Here is an 11,957-nt window from a genome sequence, read left to right as displayed (position 1 = left end):
CATTTTGGTTTACAACTTTACTATCACTTGATTCATTTTTTTTGTTATTAGTAAGTTGTCTCACTCATTCATCTCTTCTCTTAGAAGGAACTATACTGGTTGTTTTTACCGCTAGAAAACATATCATTTTGTTTTCATTTTTGGATTGGTTTCTTTTGTAGGCCTAAAAGTGCACCAATACCCATTGCTCTTCTTTGGCCCAGTGTCGATTGTGAGAGTTACTTTTGGCCCAGTGTCGAGTTGTGAGTTTAACTCTCGAAAAAAAGCTGGAGCTACCAAATTCATTCATCCAACGGCAGACATGTATCCACACACAAAAGACTCCAACATTGAACACCAAAAATTAAAAATAATTTAACAATATACGTTATCGTTCATACAACCCATGAATGGGTAAAGAACAAAGATCTCAAAATGAATACAGGGACACCATCAGAAATAGCTATGGGGCGAAATTGATAACTTTCATCGAACAAAATATACATATTACAAGGCTGAAACAATCAACTACATACAAGGGAAGTATGGAGTATGAACTCTTATGGTATATCAGTCTTGGTATTGATGTCAAGAATTAAAGAGGCATGGCAGGCTAATGAGCACTCACAAGGAACGGATGCTGGCAAACACTGCACTCTATAGTCTCAGAACCAGTGCTCGGAACCTGAACCTGAAGAAAGAATCCACATAATGGAACCACTTCAAGATTATTGTCAAAATAGAGGTGAAAACTTTGCCACACAAACTATTAAAAGCTTTAGAAGTTCAAACAACCATTTGATGAAAGCGGTTTGATTTTCATCGTGGAAAAACGGGGGATAAAGAAAACAAAACAAAAACTAAGAAAGGGCAAAGGTACACATGATAATAATCAGCAATAAGAAAGTGGCAAGGATAGCGAACCTTCAAATGGACAGTGCAAATTGGACAGGCAACCTCGCTCATCTGCATACCAGGTCCATCAGACTCCAAACCTGTAAAAGTTCATATACTTTAGTGGGCAGATGAAAGATACTTTGAAAGACACAGAACTAATGATTGCATTAAGCCTGATGACCACAACAAATTATGCTTCACACAACCATCTGGAATAACAATATTTCACCAAGTAGATCTTAGGCCAAATTTGTATAGATCAGATAGTAGAGAAATCTAGAAAACTATCAATATATCTCATAGGCCTTGGACCATGAACCCTGCCTGGTGCCACAAACAGAGGAGTGGAGGTGCATTTTCTTATGGGTCTGTTTGGTTGGGAGGATTGAAAGTGAGAAAATAGAAAATGTAGGAATAATAAAAGAGTGAAAGGATATAAACTGTTTCAGTTTTCCCTTGTGTGGTTGGGAGAATGGAAAAGTGAGCGGATAAAAAATGTAGGAATGATAGAAAGTGTAAGGATAGAAAATGTTTCAGATATTTCCTCATGTAGAGAGGATCAGAAAGTGAAAGGATAGAAAATAATATTTGAATAAATAAAAGTCCATGTAATAAACATTTTCTCCCCCATTTTTCCTCCCAATCTAGGAGGAAGGTTTCTTGGTGGGCCCAGGTGGAAAACTCCATCCACCCCCTTTTCCGTCCTCCCTCATTTCCACCACACCAAACAAGGGAAAACTCCCATTTTCCATCCTCTTGACCTTCATTCCCCCCCACCCCCCACCCCCGCAAACCCCCGTTTTCATTTAAGTAGAACAAAGAGAAGATTGCTATCCACATTGCTACTTCTTATGACAAAATTTTCAACAATGATGACTACCTGATGTCTTGCGATTTCTTCCCATCTCCTCCTGTTACAGATCACAAACCACATGAAAAACAAGTACGCATTAGTAAACATGAATATTTTAAAAGTAACGTCTCACACATTCAAAATTTGGTAATGTCACTTCTTTGCTGACATCACTTTCTCTATGCTACATAACAAATATGAGTTATCAAAGTTGATTCCATATTTTTAAAGCACAATTGATGTCAGTTGAATACAAGAGGCGCTACTGTGAAGACAAAGGTACATCAAGTATCTATTCAGCCCAAATCATGGTTTCATGAAAGCTTTACTCCTTGATAATATCTGTATCATATTACATCAACCTCATAAACTGAAATTTCCCACTGATTTAGCTGGCATTGCTTAGTGATCTATTATACTGATGCACTTCCTATCATCCTCATAATTTAAGGATTATAAACAGAAACAGCCAATTTAATTATAAAACACTACTACATTTATGGCAAGAAGACAAAAGTATAGTTCCTACCAGCAAGAACTTATAACCCAACTGTAAGACATGACTACTACACAATTATTATTTCTTTCTTAAAAGCAACCATTGCTTTGAAACCCAAAAGTCACCTCTACCTTGCTCTAGAGGAAACTTCGGAAATCAACCATGCAGTTGTAAGAAAAACATCTGTAGAGGGTTGCACAAGGCAACTTATAAAGAACCTTAAAATAAGAAGAAAACCCAACTGCTCCTAGGCTTCATGTTAACGTTAAAAAAATGCAAAATAAAAAAGGAAGCAAAGATATAGCAGCAATAATGCAATCTCATATCACCTGAAGCTTCTTTGCAAGATCTTCGTGACTATGCATTTTAGCATTTCCTTCAGATGTTTCCCTCCCATAACTCAGCCTTTGAGTAACTTCAGCCTGTAAAAGAACACCAAAAAATACAATAATTTGAAATGAGTTGAACATGCCAATTGAGATGGAATTCATGAAATGAATTGCAGCATGAAGGGTGCATTTGTGATGAAGCTGACTAGATTCAGGATGGGGTTTAGTCCATGAGAAGCAAACAGCAATGGTTGCACCACTATGGCATGATATAACTTAAAATGGTTTTACAAGGGTGTTAGGTTCACAATTGCAGCAATAATATACACAAGTTCAGAAAATCATAACCTAACCCAAAAATCTGTGAGATTTGAAGGGCAGAAAATAGAACAAAAGGGTCAAACAAGATTAACATATATTTTTTAATCTTACTACATATTTATAAAGTTTTGATACACAGTTGTTGTTATACATCCATTAATTTCTAAAACATTTCATTTGCATCTTGAGCTATGTTTATAATTTTTTAATACTGCCATATATAAATAATATATAGAGCATAACATAATATACTATCAGCAAATTCTTAGAATTTTTTTTTTAAACATCATTTGATTTATTAAACCAACTGTTTCTCAATAAAATGATTAGGAAAATTAGATAAAACACTATGAAAGGGAGAACCAATAATATCACAAATTCATACCATGCATTGGTCACACACTCGAACAGGTGGAGCTTGGTCATCTGCAGTGAGAGCAATTCTACCTTGGGTACACGTATCACAAAAAATATCCCCACAATTCCTGCAGTGATGCTAAAGATGGGAAAAGGTTCTATAAGTATCGTGTATAAAAAGCATGAGTATTAATCCAAGCAAATCCTGCCACTGGCAGTAAACAAAATTGGTAATGACTAAAACCTTTCGCACAAAAGCTCCAAAACTTAAGCTGCATGCTGAGCACTTGTTGACTGCATCATCCGGAACCTGTTGAGAAAAGAAGGAAAAACAGAGATAATGAATTAAAATATCAACAGAGGTTGATTATTAATGCAAAAAAAAAAAAAAAAAACTATATTCAGACATGCACATTAATAGAAAAAAAAAAATCATATGTAAAGAAATTCATTAAAAAGCACAAAAATGGGTACAACCCTAGTTAACAGGATAAAATGTCCTCAAATTTACGTGTAATAGGGAAAAAAAATAACATACAGGCTTAACAACAACAAAACACAACAAGATTTTGCCAATGCTAACAAACAAAAGAATAATACATCATACTCAAGCCACTTCCTGTAAATGCATGTTGATTGATAAGATAGATTTATTTTGTAATAAATAAAAAATGGAGCTTAAATGTATAAATAACTTAAAGCATGCGAAAGATTCTAAACAAATATGCAAATAATATTGGTATGAGAATGTAATAGGCTGGCCTTAACATGCAAGCAGGTTGTAAGACCATGCGTATCCTGAGCAAATTCATAAAATGTTGAAAGCAGGAGTAAATTTTTACCCAATGATCTTTCTCCTCATTCCCTGGTTTTACTAAGTTCATCCAATCACCAAAGCCTTTCTTCTTCTCCAACAAGTGGTCAGACGCCTTAAAAGAGTCTGAAGGTTTATTGTTTCCACCCATCTCATTGAGCTGCTTTACAGTAAAGAGAGTGAATTTAAGCTTACATGAGTAAATCATTGCATCTCTCTCTCTTTCTTTGGTCGTATACAAACAATCACCTTGTATTTATGCCCATGTCAAACACAATGTTAAATGGTAAAAAAAAAATACTGTCAGATCCCCTAACCTGAGCCACTGCTGCCGTCACCATGTCCAGAATGGCATTTGTAGTGTAGCTGTTTGAATACAGCCTAATACATCTTGGTTCCATGTCAATAGAACTTTTGGCCCAAAATGCAAAGACTGATGCATCAAGAACCTATATGAGAATGCAATTAAGTCCCAAAGAAATTCTTCAAGAAAATATTTTGAAGTTAGTTAATGCCCATTCGCACAAAAATCTCTAAAGAAACCAACTTACTTCCCATGTCGTCACTGTCTCAAGTGGGTATATTCTCAATGTCCGACTGGTGGCAGGATCAATCATTCGGATTCCATCCAATCCAATCTATAATGGAGTCATCAACAATTCAGAAGTGTAACGAGATAATCCAATTTTTTTTTTTTTTTATACACAATATAGAAAATTCTACTAATCTAACTGTATATACGTGTGTGAATCTCCCTCCTAAAAACTTGAATCTCAGTCATTACCCCAAAACTCTACAAGTACTTATACTTATACTTATGAAGTGATCATCGTGCTAAGGGTGGCGCAATGTAAATAGTTAAAAAGGGCATATGACTTGATAAATACCAACACATACCAATCAAATTCCAAAATCCAACACTACAATTAATCAATTCGATAAATTTCTCAAGTCATAAACTTTTTGCTCAAACGTTTTCCACATATAAATGCATAACTCAAATTTTCCACACAGCTTATAAACAAACACTTAGAGAGATTAAAATTAAATTCAAATAAAGCTGGAATTCCATTTTGATCGTCACAAACCTGGCAAAGCACATCCATATCGCTCTGCCCACCATTTTCAGCCAACACCTGCACGCGAAACTTCCGAACACCGCTCTTCACATCCTCCTCCTCCTCCTCCATCTCCGTCTTTGGGATTGCTTTGATAACCTTACCCGAATGTCCCTGACCAACCCGGTCTTCCGGACCCGACATATTTATCGGCCTTCCATAATCGTCGAAAGCTAACCTACCGGAGTCCTCGGACCCGGCAATATTACCACCATCATAAGCATAAACTCCACCACCACCCAAAACCTCATCATAATTCGGCGTCGATGGTGCAAAATTGCTTGCGTATGGAGACGAATACGAATTATCCGAAAACGATGGATTGGGATCAAAATTGTGGATATAGCTCGAAGGATCATAGCTTTGTGGATTCAGGGGATATGGAGGGTATGCAGAGGAAAAATCGGCATCGGAATATGGAATCGGAGGAGCAGAGGCATACGTATTAGGCATTGGATTGAGATCGTGATCAAAGCTAGGGTTAGGGTTAGGGTTTTGGAAATGGGAGTGAGGAGGTTGATAATATTGGTAATTTGAAGCGTTGATATCGCTCTGTTGCATCTTTGAAATTCTAATCAATTGAAATCAAATAAAAAGTATATGAATTTCGCAAGTACAATGAGTTTTTGCGTTTTTGGTAATATTGGAGAGAAAAAAAAAAAAAAAAAAGGAGAGGGATTTGAAAGTTTGAAAGTTTTTGAGTCTCTGAAATTTGATTAATAGAGAGTGAGGTTGAAGCTTCAGGGGAAGAGAAGAGAGAGAGAGAGAGAGAGAGACACGGAATTGTGTGTGTGTGTTTTTTTTTTTTTTTTTTAATGGAGAGAGAGAGACACGGATTTGACCGTTTAGTAAGTTATAAGTTATAACCGACTCGCGCCGTTGACTGCTAAGTCTGGGTCTAGGCTTAGCTATTAGAGATTGAAGACGTGGCGATAGTCTATTGGTTTTTAGAACAATACTCTGTTTCCTTGAAATGGATACTTTCTTGAGCTCACTGAACTTAAACGTTGTGGATTATTCCTCATCTCGCTCACGCCGTATTGCCGTAAGCATTTCAATTCGTCAATGCCAAGAATTAAAAAATACTCGTCTATACATATGTATGCATATAATCATTTTTAATGGGTTTGATTAAAGTGGTGTAATTTGAACTAATGTTATATCACTTAATATTTTTTAATTGGATATAAATTTTGATAAATTTACTGTTAAATTACATTATTTTTGTATATTCTCTATACTTGTAAAATTTAAAGATGATCAAAAATCAATGGCAATATCATCAATCAATTATTTAAATTTGAGTTTTTGTAATTTAAAATAATGCATAAAAAATGAGGTTATGGATCAAATGGTAAATTACATCCGATTGGCATGAAAATTGATATGCATATTAAAAACATATAAAACACGCAATTCAACTGTGAGATTCTCAACATATGAATTTTATAACAAGTTATTAAGTGGTGTAACATTACTAAGTATAACTTGAATTCAACCCATTTTTAATATATATATATATATATATAATATGATAATATGTAATACGAGTTTTGTAACTTAATTATATTATCTAGTCTCTTTTAAGATTCATTTGTATTTGTTGAAATTAACAGTTAAACATTTTAAAAAAAAAAAATTAGAACAAACATATTTTAAACCCTATAGTTTAGTGTTGTTTTAAATTAAACCATGAACCTCAAAAGTTTTTATTTAGCATCTATTTTGTCTTAACAAAAAACAAATAGAATAGGAAAAGTAATTTTTAATACACTAGCTATAAGTCTATAACTTAATTATCTATTAAGATGTAACCCAATCGGCTTATTTTTAAACTCCGAAAAGCACCTGAGATTTACTCCATACTAGATATTACAATTATTTCCCTTGATTTTAAAGTCAGAGGTTGTCATGAGTTCTCTTAAATAAACAAAATTGTATTGTCATGCAATGATGTTGAGGACCCATAGGCCTTTTTGTCGTGTCCATACTATTTAGATCGTATGTGTAATTGATGTGGAGCTCTTTGGTTTAGGTGATTTTCTTTTCCTTTCCCATGATTTGTTTAGTTTCTTTCTTTCTTTTGAAAATCTATTTACATTCTGTTTGTTTTGATAAAAAACTTTGCATAAAAATAGTTTTTCATGTTTTCTGGTGTTTGGTAATATCAGAAAAAATGAGTTAAAAGAAAATTATCTTTGGTCAATAGAAAAAGTATGGCTTATTTTTAGATATTGTTTTCCACTAATTTTTTTTTTTTTGAAAAATAATTTTATCTCACAGCAAGCTAAATAAGGGAAATTAAGAGATTTTTTTTAACTCATTTAAAGTTGCTATCAAATATAGGAAAATGAGATCGTTTTATAGAAAAAAAAAAATTAATGACTAATTTTCTAGAAAACTTTATTGCTGAAACAAACAGTTGTCGGGGGTGAAAAAGTTTTCCTTCCAACAAATAAGATTTATATTGGGTTGGGGAGTCTAAACCGAAACTCGACGATGGGTTGATGCACGGCCCAAAGGCTATCGGTGAAGATCCAAGGAATCCACTATATTTTATGCCTTGGGCCTAGATTGGAACTGAAAAGAGTAGCCCATAAACAATTCCTATAGCAGACACATCAGCATGATTAAAAAGCATACTGTAAGAAACAACCCAGCAGTAAAATATTTCTACAAAAAATAGCTCAGCGGTAAAGTGTTTCTACAGAAGATAGCCCAATAGTAAAATGTCCCAGTGGTAAAGTAAGATAAAATAGAATAAACCTCCAGCTATTAGCTATTTCACAGATTAAGGGAAATATCTACATTTTCCAACTCATCATCCGTTAACTCTAGAGAAGAGTCTTCTAGTACAATAATATGAGGAAAAAAAATCTATAGTAACAGTTATATCATAACCATCAATAGTAAATGAATAAGTAAATGTCATAGGTTCCATAATAAACAAATAATAAAGAAAACTTAGTGTAAGATGAAGGAGAGAGAGAGATCCCAGCTAGCGCAGTAAGATCATTATGGTGCCAAAGCATGCTCATGAATATAGTATATGTAATGAGTAGAGAGAGTCATTTGTGAGTAGTATGCGTAATGAGTGAGAGTGTATAGTAGTATGAGTAATGAGTGAGAGTGTATGGTAAAACAGCTGGAACTTTCTACTGGAAGTAAATAAGTGTTTATGAGTAGAGTTATGAAAGGTAGTTGTGAGCTAGGAGCTGGGAAGCTTAGTTTCTCAACTTGAAAACTAAGAACTCAGTCTTTTTCAGAGGTTGGAGAAAGCTTAAACAGAGAGGTTAAGGAAGAACTCTTTTCTGGTGTATGTCTTAGTGTATCTAGAGTCCTTAGTGTGTTGTTAAAGCATTAATGGAGAGTTCAATTTATATCAAAGGGGTGATTAGCGAATAATCTTTGCTAAATCTTTCTCAATTTTCAGAAAATCCTTAGAGAATCGTTCTTAGGATTTTAGCTAAGAGTAGCAAGCTCAACTTTCAGAAGGTTCTTGTTGTTTTGGGCAATAACAGCTGGGATTCTGGCTTAGCATTGAATGCTGATTAGCCTTGGCTGATGGAATTAGAGCATACTTTTAGGCTAATGATATTGGTTATGCTATTGCTAGAATCAGAGTTCCCTAGGGCAGATTGGACCACTCCAAGCTAAGTGTCAACCTTGGAGCCCTTGTTGGGAACTCTACTGGGATCCCCTTGGTGCCCTCCAAACCACATTTTCCTAAGTTTCTCCATTTGGGGTTCATGTGCTTGGTCCATGAACCAGAGAATACACATTTTTAGTATGAAAATGAACTAATTTCATGTTGCTTCAGGAGCTTTAAGGGCTTTGTCATGGCTGCTCTTGACTGGATGGGCTGGAGAAGAGAGAAAGGACAGCTGGTTGAAACTTCCCAGCTTTATGTTACATCAGTTTCAGCTTTATGTCACATAAGAGATGATGAGATTTCAGCTTGTGGAGGAAGGGTTTAACTCCTGATGGACACGTGTCCTCTTCTGATCTAATTGGACAAGTTGGGACTTGATGGGAATGGGCTCCAGCTGTTTAAGTTGTGCTGAAATTTGGCTGGTCAACTCATGTGAGCTTCAGTTGCTAGAATTTGTGTGTGAGCTGTCCTGACCCAGTTGGGCTTTGTAGTTGAGCTCCTTTGAGCTTGGTCATTCCTACAAAAATGAATGGTTTTTCCATGGGTAACATACATGGGCTTTTGTAGTTAGTTGATTATGGGAAAATAAGCATAGTTCCCATGAATTTTGTAAAAGAAATATTTTAAAGAGATGAGTAATTACATTTCCCATGAGTGAGGGACTTTAGTATATGTAAAATAGGTGTCGAAATAATATTTGATTTTCTAAATACGTGCTAAAATAGCATTTGGGTTTTGTGAAATAGTTGCCAAAATAACATTTGAGCTTTGTAAAAATAGGTGCCAAATTAGTATTTGGGTTTTATAAAATGATTTTGAGACTTTGTAAAAAATATCGCCATATAGCAATGAACTTAGTAGAAGTGCGGTATCGTAACGGGTTTAGTAAAGGTGCCACATCGTAGCAGGCTTAGTAAGAGTACCGCATCATAGCGGGCTTAGAGATGCCGCATCGTAACGGCTTAGTAAGGCGCCGCATCGTAGCAGGCTTAGTAAAGTGCCGCATCATAGCGTGCTTAATAAAGTGCCGCATCATAGCGGGCTTTGTAGGGTGCCACATCATAGTGGGCTTTGAATTTGCCACGTCGTAGTGGGCTTTGAAGTTGCCACGTCGTAGTGGGCTTTGAATTTGCCATGTCATAGTGGGCTTTGAATTTGCCACATTGTAGCGGGCTTAGTAAGAGTGCCACATTGTAGCGGGCTTAGAGATGCCGTATCGTAGCGGGCTTAGTAAGGTGCCGCATCGTAACGGGTTTAGTAAGAGTGCTACATCGTAGCAGGCTTAGAGATGCCGCATCGTAGCTGGCTTAGTAAAGTGTCGCATCGTAGCGGGCTTTGTAAGGTGCCGCATCGTAGTGGATTTTGAATTTGCCACGTTGTAGTGGGCTTTGAAGTTGCCACATCGTAGTGGGTTTTGAATTTGCCACGTCGTAGTGGGCTTTGAAGTCGTAGTGGGCTTTGGAGAGTTTGGGCTTTCTTTGGGTTTTGCCCACAAGCTAAATGATGTTGGGCTTTTTATAGAGGTGGCATAATTTTGTGGCCCAATATGGCAATGGTATGGTGAGTATTTTGTGTGAAAATCCAAGTTGGATAATATGTGGGATATAATGGGTAATATTTGTGAGAGGGCCCAAGGCAATTTATGAGCTTGTGTATGGAATATTTGTGAAAGCCCAATAACATGGAGAATATTTGGGTAATATATATGGGGAATATTTATGTGGGTTTAAAATAATGTGTGGGTTTATGTGGGTATTTTTGTGAGTGAGCTAATAAAATTAAGACCCGAAAATTTGTACCTCAACAATAGTTTTATTAATTTTCTAGAAAATGTTATTGTTTTAATAAAACAAATGCAGTTGTATTAATTGTCTTGTTTCTTGTATAAAAAATAAATATTATATCGGTACAAAATCCCTTTCATCAGCAATTTAACACTAATAAATCCCATTAGATTGCTGTGATCATCCGACCTTGAATGTTTCTTATAAATAAATAAAAAATAAAAAAAGAAGGAAAAAAAGATTATGAAAAATTATAAATTTCACTTCTCTTTTGCGCCGCAACTCTTCACCATTACTTTATTCTTCTTCTTTTTATATATAGTCATTGCTCAGCTTGCAATTCAGACCTATTTCTTTTCTTCTTCTTTTTCTTTTCTTTTTTTATATATCCTGTTCGTTTATTAATTGCAATTGAAACACAAAACATTTATGGTGATGAATTTTTGAGCTAGGAAGGTTTCATGGAATTAAACTTGGAAATTTTCTTTGCCGATTCTATGCAAAGCACAAACTTGTTGGCTTAAAGATCAACAAAAGCCAACCCTGTTTGTTATTAATTGCAAGTACTAGAAATGGCTAATCTGAAATGGTCGTCAAAATCAGAGAACGTGCATGCGAACTTTCTCGTTGTTTTCTATGGTAATCCTGACCACGCAATTATAATCATTATCTAATGAAAAGATTTTTTTTTTTTTTTTTTTTTTTTGTGCTAAAAGGAAATATATACAAAAAACTAAACAGCCAAAATGGCTAAGTCGGCGACATACCTACAAAATGTTCCTCCGTTTTTGTCTGTACTCACTAAGGCAGCAATTACATCAAACGGGGATAATCAAAAAATACAAAATCATCTTGCAAATTATAGCTCATTCTAGCAAGTACATTAGCACTTCTATTTGCCTCCCTAAATACATGCTTCACTGTATAGTGGAAAATCTTTCACTTGAAAGGATTCATAACACGTGGTAACAATCCGTTATGGCTCCTGGCACCTGCCACTAGAAAATTCCAGCTGATAATAAAATGAAGTTTTTTTTTTTTTTTTACCACGTGTTTTGAATCCTTTCACTTGAAAGGATTCAAAACACGTGGTAACAATCTGTTACGGCTCCTGGCACCTGCCACTAGAAAATTCCAGCTGATAATAAAATGAAGTTTTTTTTTTTTAATGGGAGAAAGCAAGAGTGATAATAAAACCAAAACTTCCGGGGAGATGATGACGTGTGAGTTCCAGAGTCGCCCACGTGCACGAATGATAAACACACGTGTATGTCCATAAAGATTTATACACACAAATAGAATTACCGCGCTGTCTCATGTGGCTTATTTATAGAATGTACAAACCTCACTCAGT

At 35.3% G+C, this 11,957-nt stretch overlaps 1 protein-coding gene across 2 annotated transcripts; it reads right to left on the bottom strand.

The window, feature by feature from the left end:
- Window positions 1-336: 336 nt before the first annotated feature.
- Window positions 337-5,965, bottom strand: LOC115995109 (protein FREE1-like). 2 transcript variants are annotated; one of them, XM_031119544.1, is made up of 10 exons: window positions 5,138-5,965; window positions 4,601-4,687; window positions 4,367-4,498; window positions 4,078-4,212; window positions 3,480-3,545; window positions 3,264-3,374; window positions 2,558-2,650; window positions 1,757-1,787; window positions 904-974; window positions 337-670 (listed from the first exon to the last, which is right to left on the bottom strand). In XM_031119544.1, exons 1-10 carry the CDS (start codon window positions 5,726-5,728, stop codon window positions 593-595), a joined length of 1,395 nt encoding a protein of 464 aa, XP_030975404.1. In that variant the 5' UTR covers window positions 5,729-5,965; the 3' UTR covers window positions 337-592. The 2 variants fall into 2 exon arrangements, with proteins under 2 accessions (XP_030975404.1, XP_030975405.1); XM_031119545.1 differs by having other exon boundaries at window positions 4,078-4,209.
- Between the last annotated feature and the right edge of the window lie 5,992 nt (window positions 5,966-11,957).

Source organism: Quercus lobata, chromosome 6, assembly GCF_001633185.2.
Source record: "Quercus lobata isolate SW786 chromosome 6, ValleyOak3.0 Primary Assembly, whole genome shotgun sequence".
Taxonomy (NCBI): Eukaryota; Viridiplantae; Streptophyta; class Magnoliopsida; order Fagales; family Fagaceae; genus Quercus; species Quercus lobata.
Note: the sequence above shows the minus strand (reverse complement) of the source record. Positions and strands in the feature narration are given on the sequence as shown.